The sequence below is a fragment of the Typopeltis vanoorti genome, chromosome 13 (genome assembly GCF_054136105.1).
Source record: "Typopeltis vanoorti isolate ZY-2024b chromosome 13, IOZ_Tvanoo_1.0, whole genome shotgun sequence".
NCBI lineage: Eukaryota > Metazoa > Arthropoda > Arachnida > Uropygi > Thelyphonidae > Typopeltis > Typopeltis vanoorti.
In genome coordinates, this window is record NC_143561.1 from 129,460,359 (window position 1) to 129,483,169 (window position 22,811).

The 22,811-nt window shown below is 36.7% G+C and overlaps 1 protein-coding gene across 2 annotated transcripts in view; it reads left to right on the forward strand.

Moving 5' to 3' along the window:
* The first annotated feature begins 10,081 nt into the window (after positions 1–10,081).
* The window catches only part of cin (Molybdenum cofactor synthesis protein cinnamon), a 377,936-nt gene continuing 365,206 nt past the window's right edge, over positions 10,082–22,811 (forward strand). The window contains exons 1-2 of one of the 2 annotated variants that reach the window (XM_090403113.1): positions 10,082–10,121; positions 16,994–17,050. In XM_090403113.1, the coding sequence (XP_090259239.1) occupies positions 17,008–17,050 (43 nt within the window). In that variant the 5' untranslated portion in view covers positions 10,082–10,121; positions 16,994–17,007. The remainder of the gene's footprint in view (positions 10,122–16,993; positions 17,051–22,811) is intronic. The other variant, XM_090403112.1, reaches the window with a different exon arrangement.

A 22,811-nucleotide genomic window follows, 5' to 3' on the forward strand; every position in this document is an offset into this window, starting at 1 on the left:
CAAAAGTCAGTATGATCTCTCGCAAGAAAGTGCTCAGATCCCTACCCCTAACATTCAGTTATAACCTGATATCCAAACATGTTCAGAGATTTCTCACATTGGACTGACTGGCACAAACCTGCTTCAACCACAACTTGTGCAGCAGCCATAAATCTCGGTGCAGTGTTCTGTACAAGACACTGACTCTATACAAATCTCAAATCAGACAAAGACTGGAGTATTGTTCACATATTTGTGTGTGATGGGTTGCACCTAAATGCTATCTACAATTGTGCGATGCTTTCCAAAAGAGCGCAATCTGATTAATCAATGGTCCCTCTCTCCCATATCCACTTCAATCCCTTTCTCATTTTCTGCCTTATGTCTAATCTACAGATACTTCAGCGGATAATGATTTGGTGAATGGCGAATATAATACCTCGAATTAAGTGTAAAATCTTAGGAAAAACAGCTGCTGCTACCCATTAACAGATCAGCTTGAGCCCACCTAATCAAATTCTCTGCGTCCACTTCTTTCGTTCAATCTACTTAGATTCTGTGGAAAGACTGCCACACTCTGAACAGATTCCTCCTCTCTTCGTCCTTTCTTGTCCACATGCGGCACCGATATATTATAGGCTTTGTGAACTTAAGCCTGTGAGTGAGACTACAAAAAAGAAGAAACGTTACCACAGTGTTACGTATTCACCTTATATACATGTGTTTGTGTTGGGTGACAAGTGTAGGTTTCGTGAGGGCAATTTATTTATTTGCCGGATAATCCATCGATCTTAATACGGTAAAAGGAAGGAACAAGAGTTATGCAAAGGAGGTGAACTATTAATGCATTTTCATTAGATTCATACTGTACATGAATAAGCATAGAATATTTATGTAAAATTTCCTTTTTAAAAAATAGAGGTAATCCTCGAATAACGCGGATGTTAGGTTCCATAGAAATGCTGCGTTATATAAATCGCCGTATGCGAGACACACACACACACGCACACACACACACACACACACACACACACACACACACACACACACACACACACACACACACACACACACACACACACACACACACACACACACACACACACACACACACACACATATATATATATATATATACATATACAGGGTGTTCGGGATAAATTTGACAGTTTCGTAAGGAAAAAGAAAATCTTCTTTGTATCTATTAAATTTAATGAATTGACAAAAAAACATTACAGGCAGAGTTAATTACAATACTATCAACAAGATTTACTCAAAATAACCACCATTAGCATCGATCACAGCTTCAATTCTGCTTCGGAACCTCGAACAAGCTGATGCTACAGTCTCCCTGGGAAGGGCCGCAAAAACTGTTTTAATTTTATCCATTAACTGGGCTTTTGTATTACTGGAAGTGCGATTGGTGTCTTTTTCAACTGCGCCCCATACAAAATAATCCATGGGGTTAAGGTCTGGGGAGTTTGGAGGCCAAACATTTGGACTGGTGAAGTCGTAGAAATTTTCAGACAACCATTTTTGACTTTTCCCAGAGGTGTGGCAAGGGGCCGAATCCTGCTGCCATACATACGGCCTACCATTGGCTACCCTTGTTATCCAGGGCTTGACTACAGTTAGCAACTCCACGAACAAAGCCCGAATTCCAATGCCAGGGTTCTTCAACACCTGTTCCTGCAGATTTGCGAGGAATTCTGCTGTACGAACGCAATCAGATCGTCTGCTAGGGATCTTTCTTCTTGCTACATCCTCGTAGTCACCATTGCAAGTCTCTAGTTCATGCCTGATTGTTTTTACTGTATTCAGGGAGCATTGGGCAGCAGTCGTAATATCCTTATTTTGATGGCGGGCACGAATCATCATGATACAAGTTATTCTCTTCCATGATTCAGGTGGGTTCCAGCTATCCATCCTTTCTGACATCTTGTATATGAATGAAGAAGGGTCCAAACTTTTAAATGAAGAGAAGTGTGTGTTAATACATATAACTTACGGAAAAATATAATTAATTATAAATATGTCAAATTTATCCCGAACACAATATATATATATATATATATATATATATATATATATATATATATATATATATATATATATATATATATATATATATATATATATATATATATATATATATATATATATATATATATATATATATATATATATATATATATATATGCCTGTGTAGCTCAGTGGATGTGGCGTTTGCACACCATCGCGCTAGGCCGCACGAAGGAAGTCTTGGTTTCGAGTCTAGTCGGCGACTAGAGGAAATTTTTCTAAGCCTTTTTTCGACCGGTTCCCGAGTTAGTCGATCTCTGGCACGGGCAAGCAGGTTTTTCCTCCCGGAAACTCGGGTTTTTCGTCCTGTAAACTCAAGAAAATCGACCGTAGAACCCACATTATTTCAGACATTAAATATATTGTGTTAGGGTTAGAGACCACGAGATGGCGGCACATTTGAGCCGTCTCTCTTCACTGCGTACCGCTTAATTAGTGATAGCCTTGGGCCATCTGTCTCTGATTGGGTACCAGTGGAGATTGAACTGCCCACTCAGTCTCCAAAAGTTAGATAGGGCTAAATGGCCTCGCCTACTCCCGTATATACGGGAATAAAAAGGCGTTAGCTGATTTTTTTTTTTTTTTGATATATATATATAAAGGTTTAATGACTATTACCGAGAGAAAAGATGACAAGATATATTTAAAAAGATACTACTAGTTTACTAGTTTCGTTACATGAACATCCTCAGGTATCACAATCAAGGAAGTATATAAAAAAATTACAGAGACTTAAAATTGTACTAACAGAACAAGTATAAAACACAGTAGAGTGTTTGAAAAAAATGCAAGTATGAGTTCCAAACAAACGAATACTACGCGCTGTCGGGAGTGCGCCAGTACTGAACAGAAGCAACGTGTGCGTCAGAGAGATTGTAACTCAGGCTGTTGTTGATATGAGAGGAATCTAGAGAAATTTCCCTAGATTCATCAATCTTTCTTTCGAGTTCATCGTAGCACACATGGATGTTAGCAGTTTGAGTCCAGTTTACAATGTGCTGGCCGCCTTCGTCTGAGTTAGCTGAAAAGAGAACGTGGCTAGAGAGAGCGCTAGCTCTAGTCCTGTTATAGGAGATATCTCTACGGTGTTCATCCAAACGTAGAAGGATGGATTTAGCAGTCTGTCCATAGTATGGCTTTCCGCAATCACACAAAATCTTGTACACTCCTGGAAACTGAGTAGGAAGATGTTTCTGTTTATGTTTGCTAAGTAATGAACGAAGTTTTGGAAGCGTAGTGAAGCACGTTTTGAAGTTGAATTTCTTGAGAATCGTGGCTAGTTTTGGTGAAAGAGAGCTGATGTAAGACAAGGAGATGAAGGCTCTTGGGGAAGAGGGATCTTCAGAAGTAGTTGAGTGCCTGGGGGAAAGAAATTTGTCAATTTTCTTTGGAGAGAAACCATTGTTAATAAACGTTTTTTTAAGAAAACGGAGTTCATTTTCAATTTCTGTTTCTTCTGTAAGTAATGATTTGGCTCGTTGGGCTAAAGTGGAAATAATACCACATTTTTGTGGGGGATAGTGATGGGAGGAAGCATGAAGGTATCTGTCAGTATGATTAGGCTTTCTAAAAATTGAGATTTTAATGCTCTCAGCACATCTGGTAAGTTTGAGGTCTAAAAAGGGAAGGCAGTCATCTGATTCCAGTTCGAAGGTGAAAGAGATTTTTTCATGGCACTTGTTTAGGTGGTCTAAAAATAAATAGAGGTTATTGACACCGTCTTCCCAGATGAGGAAAATATCATCAATATAGCGGTACCAGACTTTTGGTTTAAAGTGAAAGCTGTTAATAGCTTTTTCTTCAAAATCGTTGAGAAATATATCCGCAAGAATCGGAGAGAGTGGGCTGCCCATAGCCAGACCTGAGTTTTGTAAGTAGATCTTACAAAACGTTTTGTAAGTAGATCAGAAACATCTTCCTACTCAGTTTCCAGGAGTGTACAAGATTTTGTGTGATTGCGGAAAGCCATGCTATGGACAGACTGCTAAATCCATCCTTCTACGTATGGATGAACACCGTAGAAATATCTCCTATAACAGGATTAGAGCTAGCGCTCTCTCTAGCCACGTTCTCTTTTCAGCTAACTCAGACGAAGGCCGCCAGCACATTGTAAACTGGACTCAAACTGCTAACATCCATGTGTGCTACGATGAACTCGAAAGAAAGATTGTTGAATCTAGGGAAATTTCTCTAGATTCCTCTCATATCAACAACAGCCTGAATTACAATCTCTCTGACGCACACGTTGCTTCTGTTCAGTACTGGCGCACTCGCGACAGGGCGTAGTATTCGTTTGTTTGGAACTCATACTTGCATTTTTTTCAAACACGCTGCTGTTTTTTATACTTGTTCTGTTAGTACAATTTTAAGTCTCTGTAATTTTTTTATATACTTCTTTGATTGTGATACCTGAGGATGTTCATGTAACAAAACTAGTAAACTAGTAGTATCTTTTAAAATATATGTTGTCATCTTTTCTCTCGGTAATAGTCATTAAACCTTTTTTTATAATATTCCAACCGAGTAAAAACGAATTTTGAAAAAAAAAAAAAAAAAAAAAAATATATATATATATATATATATATATAAAAGGAAATTAAATGACTTTATACCGAGAATGTATAATGTATATATGTAGAAAGTCATTTAATTTCCTTTTTTATATACAGTTCTACCGAGTTAATAATGAACATTAATATATATATATATATATATATATATATACATATATATAATGGACGAAATACACCAATATTCGGTAGACGTACACAGTGGAACATGTGGATTCGATTTACGAAAAAAAATAGTACCAGAAGTCGCCAACAGGGGAAATTTTGGTGCTGCCAAAATTAATTTTAGTAGGTGTGACTAATGAATGACTAAATGGCAAATGAGAGACAGCACACATCAATTTCATGACGTTTATTGTTAATTACAAATGAGGTTCAAAATGACCACCATTCTGATGTTCCAGGAACTGCATACAGTGCAGGACATTTTCCACAGTGGCTCTCAACATATCGGAATTGATTTGTCTCACGTGTAACATTATTCGATCTTTCAAAGTTGGAATATCGGTACATGTCCTTAATACACAATGCTTTTAAGAAATCCCCACAGCCAAAAGTCACAAAGATTGAGATCAGGTGATCTCGGTGGCCATGGCGTGGGAAATGCATGACTAATGATTCTTCTGTCAAAGAAATGTTGTCGCAAAATACGTTGTACCTGAAGTCCGAGGTGGGGTGGTGCACCATCCTGCATGAAAATGGTTGAATCGAGACATCCTCTTTGCTGCAGTTGTGGAACCACAAAGTTCTGTAGCATATTATCATACCTGTTAGCATTGGCGGAACAGGTCACTGGTCCATTTTGGCGATTTTCCTCGTAAAAGTATGGACCGATGATAAAAGATTCCGTAAATCCGCACCACACTCTGACTTTGAGCGAGTGGATAGGCATCTGCAGACACACATGCGGATTAGTTGCAGCCCAAATGCGACAGTTGCATGTGTTAATATCGCCGTTCAAATAAAATTGCGCTTCGTCATTCCATAAAATTGCCACGGCCATGCATCATCCACTTCCATGCGCGCTAAGAATCTCAAAGATAAGTCGATTCGTGTGGTCGCATCACCAGGGCGCAATTCTTGAACATGACTAATTTTATGGGAGGAAAACTTCAACATCTAATGTAGGATTTTCCACACCGTTGTGTATGCGATATCCGTTTGCCGGGATATTGCTCGTGCACTGCTGCTACTATGCACATTCGTCATCTCCTCTTCCACAATATCAGTTGCAACTTGTTCAACTTGTTGGTGATTGATTGGTTTGCGTCCCCTGCCTACCTGCACTGCTAGAGTTCCAGTAGTTTCAAATCGTGAATCAGTTTTCGTAAGTTTGTTATGCTAATCGGTCCTTGTCGTAAATTGTTCATACGCCGGAAATTGCGAAGACAAGAACTGGCATTATTGTTCCACTGATAATTGAGTTTGACTAACAAAGCACGCTCATGTAAGGTAAGAGGGATCGAAAAGCAGTTCGTCTACGAATGATAAGAAATCTTACAGGCTTTCTTTTTATGTAATTAGAATAAAAAGCCAAAAGGCTAGTTTTCTGGCAATTGAATAGATATTAAATGGATAAGAATCCTATATTTTTATATAGCCAGTAAGTGAAACTCAAGATCGATAACTACGATCTATGAGTTTCAATGCCGAAAAACTATCGGCGAAGGCAATTCGAAGCAAAGGTGGAGCAAGCTCCCTCACTATTCTTGATATTCTCTCATAATGTAAGACACAGCTCCTAGGAGATGTAATACTGTCATTACATTATGAGGGGAGGTCACTACCAGACCGGTTTCAACCCTTTTTTGAGGTCTCATCAGTGAGTAGGTAGACCTTTATGGCATTCGTATAGTGAAGGTATGTAAGTTCTTTTCACTAAGTTTTGATATTTTCTAGGTCTACCTACTCACTGATGAGACCTCAAAAAGGGTTGAAACCGGTCTGGGTAGTGACCTCCCCTCATAATGTAATGACAGTATTACATCTCCTAGGAGCTGTGTCTTACATTATGAGAGAATATCAAGAATAGTGAGGGACCTTGCTCCACCTTTGCTTCGAATTGCCTTCGCCGATAGTTTTTCGGCATTGAAACTCATAGATCGTAGTTATCGATCTTGAGTTTCACTTACTGGCTATATAAAAATATAGGATTCTTATCCATTTAATAGGCTTTCTTTTTATTGCATGATCGCTCACAAGAAATGCGATAATGCAAATTAATGCATTTTACTCGGTAAACAGCGCCAAAAGTTCTCCTGTTGGCGACTTTTGGTACTATTTTTTTTTCGTTAAATCAAATCCCCATGTTCCACTGTGTACGTCTACCGAATATTGGTGTTTCGTCAAATACAATTTTCGCTAGAGGGCTCTGAACACGACGTTATTTTATAATCACCCCGTATATATATATATATATATATATACTTCGGTAAGGCCTTATCATTTTCCAAAGGTAATAGGCGGAACTCTCATTCGAAATAGATAATCAGCTAATAGTTAATAGAGAAATAGAATGATACCGTTTATTTCATCCTCCCAAGGATGAAATAAACGGAAAAGAATTAACATATGCCACCACTTCAAACTGGGACAATATACAGTTGTCTTAAAGTCTATCTAATCTTTATTATTATTACCCAAGACCTCATGGAATCATAGCCTTATCTGGGAGTCAAAGACTCATCTGGGACTCATTTATTTCCTAGTTATTCTAATAATTCGTACCACCAAATGATTTGAACTCTTGAACATTAAGAAAGTGTTCTGCATTCTGAGAATGGAATTTATCTGTAGATACTTTATTATAACTTGTAGTTATTTAATTTTATCTTTGAAGCTGTTACTAATCATGCTAGTGTGAAATGTTCAGTTTTTTGCCTACCAGGCTAAAAACTGTAACTGGAAGAAGGACTAGAAGTTTAGTATGAAAGAAAGGATAATAATTAATATTTTGAAAAGATTAAGTCGGTAACTTTATCATACCAAATGCATAGATTTAGAGATTTAAACAGAAGTCGACCAGGAAACAACAGGTCTGTGTAGCTCAGTGAAAGAGGCGCTTTCGTCCTGAGCGCTTGGTCGCTTGAAGTCAGACTTAAGTTCAAGTCTAGTCACCGAATGGAGGAACTTTTCCTAAGCCTTTCTTCGACCGATTGCAGAGTTAGTCGATCTCTGGTACGGGAAAGCGGGTTTCGGAAACTCTGGTTTTTTCTCCCGAAAGCTCGGGTTTTTTATCCCGTAAACTCAAGAAAATCGACCGTAATACATCATTTCAGACAGTAACATATCTTTTTAGGGTTAGGTACCAAGAGATGGCAGCACTTGTTTGCCTGCCTCTTCATCGGTGGCTGCTATAATTATTGATAGACATGGGCCAGCTATCTCTGATTGGCTACCGGTGGAGATTGAAATGCCCACTCAGTCTCCAAAAGCTAGATAGGATATAAAGGCCTACTCCCTATAAAGGAATAAAAGATGTTAGCTGATTTATTTTATTTATCTAGTTTTTAAAGTGATAACAATTTTGCTTTTACAATAGTTGGAAAATTTTACGTAAAGAACGTAATTTGGCGTGTTGGTGATGAAGTCGTACATCGCATTATTTCTTTCTCCCCTTTAATATGAATTGACTCTTCTGGGCACATTGCCAGCTAAGGTTTTCGTGTGGGCGGAAAGTATACGCAATCACGGTTCAAGAACTGAAAAACTTTTGTGACATTGCAGGAAACAATTACGCTAAATTGTTAGAATATGGAAATGCAAGACTTTTGATCTTGTATCCATCAATTGACAGAATTCTGAGCATATTTGATGGGCTTCATTTTTATTTTCTTTCTCAAGAAAAATGCCCTGTTATGTTGCGAAAATTGTTTGAAGATTCCTGATTGAAATTATGGTTGTTATTTGCAAGAGATCAAGTGTTTTCGTATATTAGCTTAATTGAAAAAGATGATATTTCAGATGGGAGCCTGTGTAGCTCAGTGGATGTGGCGTTTGCCAACCACGGTGCTTGGCCGCACGAAGTAAGACTTGGTTTCGAGTCTAGTCGGCGACTAGAGGAAATTTTTCTAAGCCTTTTTTCGACCGGTTCCCGAGTTAGTCGATCTCTGGCACGGGCAAGCAGGTTTTTCCTCCCGGAAACTCGGGTTTTTCGTCCTGTAAACTCAAGAAAATCGACCGTAGAACCCACATTATTTCAGACATTAAATATATTGTGTTAGTGTTAGGGACCACGAGATGGCGGCACATTTGAGCCGTCTCTCTTCACTGAGTACCGCTTAATTAGTGATAGCCTTGGGCCATCTATCTCTGATTGGTACCAGTGGAGATTGAACTGCCCACTCAGTCTCCAAAAGTTAGATAGGGCTAAATGGCCTCGCCTACTCCCGTATATACGGGAATAAAAAGGCGTTAGCTGATTCTGATTTTTGATGGTACTGCATATACAAAATAAGAAGAATAATTAATTTTTTCCTGATCAGTAACCAATTTATTAATAAGTAAATTTACATATTAAAAATATTATCTAAATATAAAATCCATTCTTCTATTTTTTATTTGACAAAATTTTTCAATAACAATATTTTATCCTCCCCACTAATAAAAGTTTCGTATCTCCCAGAAATAACGCGCGCAAGCATACAATTTATTTATAGCGACAATGCTCAATGAGCAGTGTCGGATTCACTTGTTAAGTGCAGTGAGTGACAAGTGCAAACGAATAGCGGCACGTCTAGCCGAAATTGATCGAACGTGATAATTCCGACACTGCGTCAGATCGCAGTGCATTTGTTTGGTGTAACGATAATTGAGAAAATATAATTCTTTTCATATTTTCAGCAGTGACACTCATCATAATTCAGCCTTGTATCTATAATAAATAATTAATTATATGTTATTTTAACAGAATAAAATAAGATTTACCATCAATATTTCATCCTTACCACGAACACACACCAATATTAAAAGTTTCGTATCTCACAGAAATAACGCGCGCTAGCATAAAATTTATCTGTCGCAACACTTCTGAACGAGCAGTGTCGGATTCACTTGTTACGTGCAATGACAAGTGCACGTAACCAGTAAACAAATATCGTAAACACGTAAACAAATATCGGCGAGTCTAGCTGTAACTGACCGAACGTGATAATTCCGACACTATATTAGATCACAGTGCATTTGTTTCGTAATCTAAAGCGTTAATCGAACTGTTCCAATTATTAACTATTCAATCAATGAATAGTCGATCAAAACATAAGCTGTAACCTTGAACATGATGTATTGCATTTATATAATGCTGTAAGCATTGCTATTATTTATAAACACAAACAAAATTAAATTTTTCGTTTTTTTCTTGGATGTGTCGCTTACGTACAAGCCACCACTGATCTGAATAATAATCTCGAACCTTGATATTTCCTGCTCACGTGCTGTCATTAACAATTCAATAAAGCACGTGCTTACTGTTATTTGTAAGAGACTTTTGAGGTAAAAGGAAAATTAAGAACAATTCCATATTTTTATGACTTTTCTGCGTCTAATGCGCAGTTAATTTAAATTGCCCTTTGAATTAGTTGTATCATCCCTATAAATAATGTGTATATAATTCATTCACACATGCTTCACTCAAATCAGTTATTTATAATAGTAAGAAATCAGACGCATTAATTTGAAAGCAGTTAGTTTAGAGACAATGCTTACTGCATATTAATAAAAATTATTTCATTGGATTAAATTAAACTTTCTGATCCTATAGTTAGTAGAACCCGTGTCAGTTGAAACTAGATTTAAATCAACCGTGTGTCTATGAAATATAAAGTTGCAGTGAAGATTCGCAATTAACCGAAATGGATGTTATTAATTAAGATCATTACAATCATAATCACATGACATTGATCACTCTTATAACTTCAGTCATAAAAAAATTCTTAAAAGAAATTAGTTTTACTGTCAAAGACGGATTAGGGTGTTTGAAATTATCATATTACCAAATGATTAGCACCAACGAAATGCATTTAATTTAGCTCCTGATGATAGAATATGCAATAGTCACCTTTAAAATTATGGATGAAAGTAAAATAATACTGAATATAATTTGTCACATTATTTCAAAATGCATTTATAGTACTGAGGACTTTGTTTATTAATATAGATCATATTATGCATATATTATTATTATTAAGAGAGATCTTCAAGGAATCAAACTTATTGAGGGAGGTCATACTGTTTGCACCAGCTGTCATACCTGTTCTTGAAACCATTTACATTGCTTGCATACACAGCATCCATCCAAAGGCAGTCCATTCCAATCACATGCTACTCTATGAGAGAAAAATCTAGCTCTAACCCCCCCCTTCTTGACATCATTCATTCTCAACTTCCATGGATTATCTTGTATCCTTTTCTTACCCTCTATAAACTGAAAAATTCCATATACTGAAATTTTGTATAACCCTTTCAGAAGTCTCAATCATATTTCCCCTCTTTCTTCTGTTTGCTATAGTCTGCAGGCTACAAATTCTCAGTCTTTCTTCATAATCAGTATTTCACAGTCCTGATATAATTTTGACACTCTCCTTTGCACTCTCTCTCCACTGTATCAGAATCACCATAGAAACCAGAAGACCAGACCTGTGCATAATAGTACAAGCATTGGTGCACCCAGGGAGGGGGCCAAGGAGCCCTGGCCCCCCTCTAAAAGAAAAAGGAAAAAACACTAGAAAAATTTCTAAAAATCTTTCCCTAATTAAAATTCTTTTTTTTTTTTTTAAATTTATGTTGTGTTGTGTCTTCTATTTCTATGCTACTTATGAATTAGTGGTCACATAAGGTGGGAATACCTTATAGTGCTCTGGAATCCTGGCCGCTATGAATGCAAGGTGAGCAAAGTAGTGCTCGGGTGCTACTTCGTTTGCCTGAGCCGAGCCAGAGGAGATCACGGGTATCATGTATTGGCGATCACTACAGATGCTCAGTCAGATCCCCCCCCCCCCCAAAAAAAAATTAAATCTTGAGTACTCGGCCCCCTCCAAGATTAAATCCTGAGTGCACCACTGAGTACAAGTGAGGTCTTATCAAGGACTTGTAAAGAGGCTAAATGACTTCCTTATCTTTGCATATCAAGGTTCGTTTCAACATTGCCATTATTCTGACAATGCTGAAATGCCATTATCATTATCAAGCATAATCCCACCAGTATAATATGATATTGGACATCTAATCACACCAAGCCCTTACATTTATTAATATTGGCATGACAGCCATTTTCACATGGCTACAGTTCCAGCCTATTCTCTGCAATACCACATATCAGCAGCACTTTTGATCACCCTACTCATCTTTGCATCATCAACAAATCGCTGTATGTTGCATGTGAAATCTTTCTCAATGTCATTAATATACAGACTGAATAACAATGGACCAAGGACTGATCCTTGAGGCACACCACTGATTACCTTGAATCTTGCAGATTCACACTCCCTCCATATACGGCTTTTTGATATCTGTAAGTCAGCTGTCCTCTTATCCATGCCAGTAGTTTATTATTATTATTATTCCTGACACCACCAAGGAGTCCGAAGACTCATCGCAGGAGGACACCTACAACTGTCTCAACTGCCATCTACCGCCCACCTCCACAACTAGTATTTTTTATCTGTAAATTGTGTGTGTTCTGAAGGGCTGATTTGTCTGTATGTGGGATGAAAAAAACACCCGAGTTTCCGGGAGAAAAAAACCCTGCTACCTCCATATGACATTGGCTAACTCACCTTCGATTGAAAATCGTTCAGATAAAGATTCCTCCCATCCCTTATAATCCATTCTCATATTCTCCAATTTATGCAACAGTCTTTTATGCTGTATTCTGTTAAAAACCTTTAGCCAAAAGTTGCAAAAACATGACCTTCCTTTAGTTAGCCCATGCTATTCATTGCAAAATAGAAATTCTTTTCCATGAGTTGCCTAGGTGTTGCACCACCTTAGCTTGGTCCTGAAGATACTTTCAGGTGCAAACTTTGTTTGCTCACACTTGGATAAAGTATTAAACTAAACTTATTATATAGATTCACTGTCGACCCATTTATGAATGCGAGCCCTAATCAACTTTTCCATAATCTTCACCACCACCACCACCACTGCTGAGATACTTATTGGTCGATAGTTGGATACATCAGTCTTTACACCACCCTTGTGCAATGGGCTTACCATACATGCTTTCCCGTGTAGAATCTTTCCTGTTCTGAGACTCAAATTATGTAGCCTGGTCAAGGGTATTAATAGCAAGTTCAGCTGAACACTCTTTTAGCATCTGTGCTGATATCCCATCAGTTCCTGTTGCAGAATTCTTATTCACTTTGTGCAACAGCTCTAGTACTTCCTCCTTGTCCACATGAGTTTCCTGATACGATGAAGAGGTAGTGGTGAGTTCAATGTTGCATATACAAGGTTGATAGCTTTTAACAAAATGGCTGCTCATTAGTTTAACAATCACTTCTGCATCAGTTGCCTGCATACCATCTGTATTCAGTAGAGTTATTCTTTCAAATTCACTTTCTTTTTACTTTAGCATAACTTTAGAATTCTTTTGGTTTCTTTATCGTGCAGAGCCCATTACTTTTCATACTTGGACTTAGCTTTCTGTACAACACTTGTGACTCTTTTGTCCTGCTGCTTATAATTATCATAACTGACCTATGCACACAATATTTTTTCCACATGTTCCTTTTCTTATGAATCACTTGCTTAATTAGATTACACATCATTTCATCATTCCTACTCTGTTTATTCTTTGAACTCTAGGGACACATTTTGATATCATTTAAGTATTTTTTAAACACTTCCCACACACTATTGATAACTTTCCCATCCAATAACTGATACCATTGTACAGAACCCAACATTACCCCTCAGGTGGTCATAATTTCCTGCTTTGTAGTTCAGAATATAACCTTTTCTGAATGGAACATTCAGAATAGTTAAATCTTTAACTGAAATCTCCTCTGACACTATAATCAGATCTAACACCCTTTGACCACGAGTTTCTTCTGTCACATGCTGCTTGAGGGAGTTGTCTCACATTCTGCTGTATGGCAAGAAAGAGGAAGAATAATAATGCAGGTTGACAATAGTAGCAGAGTGACGACTGTGAAGGATATGGTGGAATTATTGAATGAGCACTTCATCAGTGTATATTGCTGTTGTATGCATTTCTGGAGGCGTCAACTCTCTCTGATGATCAGTCACTCCACACACATACCATCCATCCATCTCATTGACAGTCTACCCCTTCCTCTTTTTCCAGGAACTTTACCTTCTATTGCTGTTCTGAGAAGTCCTCTTTCCATCCTTTCAATGTGTCCAAAATATTTTAATTTCTTCTGTCAATATCCTTAAGGAGCCTTAAAGTTCTACTGATCTTTTCTAACACCCATTCATTTGTATGCCTTTCAGTATATGATATCTTCAACAGCCTTCGCCAACACCACATCTCAAAAGCAGCTATCCTTTTCTCATGTGACTTTTTTAGGTTCCAAGTCTCGTATTCCTAAGTTGCTGTTGGAAAAACAACTGCATTTAAAATCCTCAACTTTGTTCCCATGGAAATAGATCCATCCTTCTGGATTTCAGACAAGTCTGACTGTTGTTTTAGCGATTCCTAATCTTCTTCTGATGTCTTTTGAACAGCAATTCTTCACATTAATAATGGATTCCAGGTACTCAAAGTTGCTGACTTGCTCAATTCTCTCTCCATTAAGGTACACTTGTTTCTCAAGATCTTCCCTGTTTGTATTTCCTTTGAGAACCATAATCTTTGCCTTGCTAGGATTGAGTTGAAGTCCTCTGTTATTACTGATCTTGTTAACATTGTCAAGAATTTGTACTAGTTCTTCCTTGTCTTTACAAAGGAGTACTGTATCATTAGCATACCTCAGATTACTGATCAATCTACCACCTATCTTAATTCCTGTCTTGAGTTCATCCACTGCTTCACGTATTATGTCCTCTGCATATATACTAAACAAGTGAGGAGAAAGTAAACATCCTTGCCTAACTCCTTTTCCAACCTGAAGCCAATCAGTCAAGTTAGCTGTCAACCTGATAGTGTGTTGAGGAGAACCCATTCTTTTCATTACTTCCCACAGTCACATGCTGAAGACTGTCAAAAGCTTTGTCAAAAGAGTAGTCTAAGAAACACATTACCAGAGGGAGTCTGAATTCTTTATAGTTTTCTATGATCTGTCTAAGGCAATGGATCTGATCTCTGGTGCCTTATCTTTCCTAAAACCTGTTTGTTCCTTGGGCATCTCTGTCTCAACTTTGGCCTCAATCCTATTTAGCATGATCTTCAATAAAATTTTGCTTGCATGATATATTAAACTAATAGTTCTATTAATATAAGCATGGGAATGCTTAGGGAAGGATTAGCATGGGAATTTCCCAGAAACTATACTTAATAGTTCTATAGTTCTTGCAAGCCTTCACTTGCATCACTTGCTATATGTAGTCTCACTTCCCATATAGAAATTTTCTTTGCAACATCTGTTTTCTCACAGTTCAATATATCTTCTTTTATTTAATTTTTTTCTCACCCATTCAGTCTATCTTTAAAATTCCTTAAATACAAAAGATAAAGATCTCACTTGACCAATCTACTTGAAAATATCTTCGAGTTTCCTTAATGTATCTATCTTTCAATTTTCCAAAGTTGGCATGAAGAATAATCGCTCAAACAATAGGAATGCATTAATTGAGCAGTTCCAAATGCATTTCCAATATAGGGACTTTTTACCATAGATTCCACATTGCTTCTTGGAACATATATCACTTGCCGTTCATTAACCAGAAATAATTTTCATATACAAAGGTTGGATATATATTATAGCTGGATGCATATGAAGACTTTTCCGAGATTAATGAACTTAATTTGGTAGTCTGTTAGATGTCTTTTGGCCTTCCTTCCTTCCTTGTTTGACTACTCTGTGTTTTGTTCTTCATTCCTGTTTCCTAGCAACAGCTGTTCTTAAACAACAACTAATATTCATGTCCCTTACCAAAATTCAAAGTGAAACTCATGTGACAAAATGGCAGCCATTATTACAGTGCTCGCATGTTGTACACCAATAGTGATATACAAACACTACTACTGTAATACGAACCTACAAATAATATATGCACAACGTTGCTGTGTTATTCCCTAAGAATTACAATATACCATAAGCAAGTTTACTACTTAATTACATTTAAGACTCTTTTAATATCACTATGACTTAACTGCATTGGCTCTGATGATACTAAGTATATAATTGCAATACTAAATGCAAACAAATCACATATATATATATATATACTGTATATGTATATTTTTAGATTACTTTATCACACAACAAAATATATTGTAAATTTGTAATAAAAACTGTAAAAAATGAACATAATAAGCAAAACATTTATGTGAGATTTTTACATTTATGTACACTGGGGAGAATTTTTAAATGAACAAGGGACTATCTCTGGAAAATGTGTGATGAAGCCTTGAATAGGAAAGCACATAGTAGTTTTTTTTTTGCATGAAGATTAGTAGGTGCAGGAATGCATTATCTGTAAGAGATATGATAATGCAGACAATGAATGAGTTTATGATTGCTACTGTAGACTTTGTGGCATCTAAAGCAGACTGCCCATAAGTTCATAACCCGATGGATATTCTATTCAGGATATAAAAGTGTTTGTGGAAGCGTGTGAGATTTTTTGAATATGTAAATAATTCCTTATAAGCTAGACTCTAGAAATCCCTCTGAAACATATGGAGAAGGCATCTAGGTTTTGTTCCATTGCTGTAATGAATTTTGGTCTTGTGATTTATGCAGTAATAATACTTGTCAAGACTCCAACATTATCAGATCTTATATTTCTATCGTCTAAGGCACTTGTACACATTCCACTATAACATACAAATTATGCTATAGGAACGTTGAGTAGAAGACTCTTAAATATAAGATCTGATAATGTTGGAGTCTTGACAAGTAACAGACTGATCTGGAGGAAAATTGTAGATAGGAAGTTAGTAATGATGTAATTTTTTTCATGTAGTACTGTCATATCCTGTATACCCCTTGAGGGTACATGGCAGGAATTTGATGATGATGATGATAGTGGAATGTTACCTTGCACAACAAAACTTGCATGATAAACATGCAAGTTGAATATATAAATATATAATAAAAAGGTATATATTTAACATAAATTTATATATATATTAATATATAAAATATATATATATTATGGTCATTTCATTTTTATTTATTTATTGTTATTGTTATTTTATATTTATTTATATTTTTAATAATCTATAATTTCGTTAGGCAGTGATTGAACTATGTCTGAAAAGAGAAAACCCATTCAGGCTGCAATCCTTACAGGTAGGGGAAAAAATTTAATAATGTTTTATATCTGTCTAGCTTGCTGTTTCTCTTGGATACGAAATATTGCTTGAATTCTCAGATCAAAGGTTAGATAATCTGTAAACCTTTCTCTAAAGAATAAACATGGAACATTTTCTAGCCATTTCATGATAAGCCAGGTTTATCCTGATGTCTTATGGGTGATGGAAATTCAGCTCATATAGAATGCTTAATGGAATGAAAACAGCACAAGGAATGAATTAAATAACAGTTTAATGCTTCAACTATTTTGTCTCTGTCACAAAGACATCTTTAGGGATACAGTATAAATTGTAACATACACTTAAACAAAACAAAGCAGAACTTAGTAAACTAATGTCTCGAGTCCTAGCTAGGAAGGTTGCTCTTTATGAGTGGTAGCAGAAAGCCTGGGTGTAACTCAGAAGGCCTAAGAATTACTGGTTTGATATTTTGAGGAATTTAACATAACTATACTTATTTAAATTGGGCTAGTTTTTAGTACGTGCATGCCAGGTTTGACACAGATTTTGTCGTTCGATACTTGCCTATAGGGAGGGATGTGACAAATCTTCTCGCACTTCCAGTTTGTCATCTTTCAGATATGTGGCAAATCATTATTGTGTACGTTGTAGAGAAACCAAAGTTATATTAAAAGGGAAAAGACTTTTGGTCATGATTGTATAATTCATCAATAATTAAAAGAAATTCTATAACAGTATTTTAAAATTCCTAAAACTGTACGTATACTATGAAGACAGTTCACAAATATTAGTTTTACATTGAAATTATACCATAAAAATTGAAATTGGCATGTCATAGATATTGGTAAATGTGTAAAAATAGGCCAGCCTGCCTAAAGCAGAAGGGGCTTATTACAAAGTCAAGTGAACTATCAGTAGATGCAGAGCAAGTGCAAAATATACTCCACAGTGAAAGTGTTAAGGGCACATTTGTAGATTTTTAAAAAAAAGACATTCAGGTCATCAGATTATATTTCAAGACAACGATGAGGACCTTATAAAATTATTTATGAATTATAAAATAAGCCAACAGTACAATTTAAAGATCACACAAGAGAAAACAAAAGTCATGGCATTTAAAGGTTGAGATCATATTTGATCAGAAATAGTCATAGAAAATAAAATATTATTATTTGTCACCTCCAGGGAGTCCAAAGACTCATCAAGGGAGGGCACCTGCTCTACAACTCCATCTCCACCATTCAACCATTCAATCGCCAACCGACTGCAACTACACCAATGCCATCTACCGCTGACCACAACACAAATAACAGAATTGGTGACACAGTTTAATTATTTGAGTTGCATAATAATTTATCTAAAAGAACAAAGCTACAGATGAAAAAATAAATAAATTTCAGAAAATCTGTGGAACAATTAAAAGGACACTGAATAATAATAATAAAAAAAAAAACAAGACAAGAAACCCAACTTAAATAAACACAACTTAGGCAGAAGGTTACAAGCGCGGTTCCACAGGGCTCAGTACTGGGACCTATATTGTTTAATTTTTTATCAGTGACATTGTCCATGGATTGTAAGGGGATAATCAGTTGTTTGCAGATGATGCGAAGTTGGGAAGGGAAGGGTTATTAGTAATAGTGAAGATGTGGTAGCCCTGCAAGAGGATTTGAATAAGCCAGATAGATGGACAAATGAATGAGGATGTCAGTTTAATGCAGCAAAATGTAAGGTCTTGAGGTTTGGAACACATCGATGGGACGCTGCATACTTTATGGGAGGAGTTAAACTGGAAGAAGTAGGGGAGATGAGATTTGGGGTTGATGATTGATAGAAACCTGAAATTTAGAGGACATATTGCAAAGGTAGTGAAGGTAACACAGAAGATTGCTGCAATAATGAGAAGGACACGCACCTGCAGAGATAAAAGGGTTATCATTCTGTTGTATAAGACTCTGATCAGACCACACCTAGACTATTGTTCTCGGATCTGGTCCCCAGGATTTGAAGGGGATAAATTAACTGTGGAAAGGGTACAAAGGTGGATAACAAAGCTGGTGTCAGGACTGTACAATGTTAGTTATGAGGATCGGCTGAGGGAGTGTGGACTGCAGAGTTTGGTGAATAGAAGAATGAGAGGTGATATGATTGAGATTTTTAAACTGTTGAGAGGTGGTTGACACTGGGGAGTTCTTTTGCTTGGTTGAACAGCAGGAAGGAGTTATGAAAGGAAACAGTGAGAAAGAGGGTGAGGAGTGGTTTCTTTGCATGGAAGGTGGTTGAACTATGGAATGCATTGCCTGATAGAGTGGTGAGAGCGAGAACGGTCAATGTGTTTAAGGAGTGGTATGATAGACTTTGTGTTTCTTTAGAAAGGACCACCCACAATGAGTCTTTTGACTCCATGGAGGCCTGAATAATAATAATAAATTTTATAGAGTAATAGCCACTCCTACTCTATTATATGGTCCAGAAACAAGGACTTTTAAAAGATCAAAGTAAAATACAGGTAGGAGAAGTGAGATGTTTAAGAACAATTAAAGGATGTACAAAATTAGACCATATAAAAAATGAAAACATTAGAAACGAGTTAGATATTTACAACTTAAATATAAATGGCAAGGAATATAGAGAGAAATGAAAAGAGCATTTATCTAGGATGCAAATATATCAACTGCCAAAAGAAGTGTATATAGAAAAAAAGAGAGAAAGGGGAAGACCAGCTGCAAGATATTTTGGCTATCCTGATGGAAAGACTAGGGAAGCTATAACAGGCAAATGTGTAAGAAGAAGAATTTTTAGTTTTCCTGTTTTTTCTTCGTAACTTTTTGGACTAAATTTTGAGCATTGGGTAAAATTAGGAGATCCCAAAATATACTTGTATGCAACAATATCAGTGTTACAGTAGTTTCTCTGGCATATACATTAAGGTACACTTGTTTCTCAAGCGCTTCACTTCCCTGTTTGTATTTTCCTTTGCAAATTTTGTGCCAAATGATAAATATCAGATGATTAATGAGCCTCATCTTCAAAAAGAAGTTGCTTAAAATTGTATTAAACGTAGCTCACTTTCATCTAATAGACTATATGCAGTACCAATACAAAATGTAGCATTTAGTATCAAGGAAAAAAAAAGTTTTAATAAATTGTTGTTTTGTTGAGGGGTGCTTGAGGGTCAGAGCTATATAAACGAGAGGAGACTTCCACATAGTCTTTAAAGGAATGCGGAGAACCGACCAGGGCTTCTGACCTAATGTCCAATCCTCACCTTCTTGTGGTGAGCCCTGTTAGGTATCTACCTGGATACAGAACAAACACACCCATCAAATACATCCTCTGTCCAAAAAGAAACCGAACCTTTGACAGAAAATTAAACACAGGCCAATTATAATTATTCAAATCATTTATTTCAATCGATATACTCTCCCTCAGCTTTGATACAGCATTTGGCATGGTCAGTTAATTCATTAAATGAGTTTTTTATATTGGTTTTTGGGATACTGTTGAGGTCGTGGCCGCTTGAACGTTTTCAATGGTGTCGTATTGCTTTCCTTTCATCGCAGTTGAAGTTGGGGCAAGAGAAAGAAGTCACAGGTTGCTAAATCAGGTGAATACGGTGAGTGATCCAACACACAAACTTGGTTTTTGCTCAAAAACTATCTCACAATGTTCGAATGATGAGATGGTGCATTATCGTGCAAAAGTGACCAGCTGCCTGCATCAAGATATTCAAGCCATACGTGATGAATTCTTGCTATCAATTGCTTCAAAACTTCGAGATAAAACTCACCATTGATCGTTTCGCCAGGCGGAACAAATTCTTTGTGGATAATGTCCTTGGAATCATAGAAACAAATCAGCATTGTCTTTACTTTTGACTTCTCCAAGCGACTTTTTTCGAATACCCCTCTTCTGGTGGTCTCCACTCAGCACTTTGGCGCTTTATTTCGGGCTCATACTCAAAACACCATGTTTCGTCACCAGTAATGATCATTTCTAGGAAGATTGAGTGGTTCTGATGAGGTCCTTGTGATGTTCAATTTGATACATTTTTTGGTCGTTGGTCAACGCGTGGGGAACAAATCACTAATTCAATTTACGAAGGCTCAAACTCTCGGTCAAAATGTTGTGCCCAGTTGATTTTGGAATCCCCAATTCATCTTCAATCAATCTCATGGATGATTTTGGGTTTTCTTTGATGAAATCACACACTTTTTGGATATTAATTTTGCTCAGTTCAGTTTTTGGAGGGCCCGGCTTTTCGTCGTCCTCAAGCGTCTCACGATCACTTTGAAATTGCTTAAACCACTCGTAAACTTGAGTACAGGATAAGCATTCATCACCGTATGCTTTTTGAAGCATTTGGTGCGTTTCAGTAAAACTTTTACCAAGTTTAACACAAACGTCAGTCGCAGCTTTCTGTTCTAAACCCATTTTCCGACCGTTCGTCAAAACACACACACATCACTCTTGACACTATAACTTGGCTTCTAATGAAACAAATGTCATTAGAAGGTGGCGCTACTAGTTTCTTCTATTTTCAAAAAGTTTAGTTTCTTTTTGGACAGAGGGGTGTAGAGTGTTGTGAGCCAATATCAGAATGGGGAACTGGAGAATGAGACTTATTTGTGCCTATAATCCAACAGAAGTTTCTACTAAGGTTGAAGTGGAGGAATTTTTTGAGGCTTTAGAGAAAGCCACAGACACACTGAAAAATGAAAAGTTGGCCCTTATTGGGGACCTAAATAGCAGAGTATGAAATGATTGTCAGACATACAAAAATATTTTGAGAAATTTTGGAGAAAAGAACAAAGTTAATAATAATCGCAACCTGTTGGATTTCTGTTCAGGACATGGACTAGTTATCACTAACACAGTGTTCCAACATAAAAATGTGCACAAATTCACATGGAGAGAAGAGACAAGGAATAAGAAGAGTCTCATTGACTATGTTATTGTTGATAGTAATGTTTTCTCCCTGGTGCAGGACACTAGAGTACTGGAGTGTATGGAGGATTTGAAATTGGAAGTGATCACTGTTTAGTTTTGAGCAGGATAAAATTGAATTTTATATTGAAAAGATTAACATGTAAGAAAGTTTAAAGCAAATAAAAGTTGAGCAGCTCTCAGATGTGAACTCTAGACTAAAATACATAAACATTATTGAAGAAAAAAATGAAGGAGTTTGAGAACAGGAACCAAAACTTGGAGATTCAGTGGCAAGCCTTGAAGAAAACCCTGATTGATTCAGCCAGAGATGCATATGGTGAGGTTGTCTGTAAGGATAGAAAAATCAGAACTCCATGGTGGACACAGGAAGTTAAAGAGGCAATGAAGGAAAAGAAGAAAACATATCAAAAGTTCCAAGCAAATAAGTCAGCTTGTATTCTTAGGGAATACAGAGACAAATGTAAGAAAGCTAAACACTGTGTCAAACTGGCTAACAAAAGTCATGGGAAGATCTTCGTAAGAACATAGAAAATAAATATCAAGAAAGTATCAAAATATTCTGGAGGCTGTTGAAAAAGCTCAGAAATGGAGGAAAGAGTTCTGTTAACAGAATTAGATATGATAAAGGTGACATGAAAACTAGTGAAAAAGATATCCTTGAAGTATGGAGTAATTACTTTGAAAAACTGCTAAATGAAACAAGCAGTGATAACAGCACAGTGGTAAAAAACACTGACCAGGCATGCAGTCAGAAATACATATCCATACTTGAAGTAGAAAAAGCCATCAAAGGCTTGAAATGTAGAAAGGCAGCAGGAATAGATGAT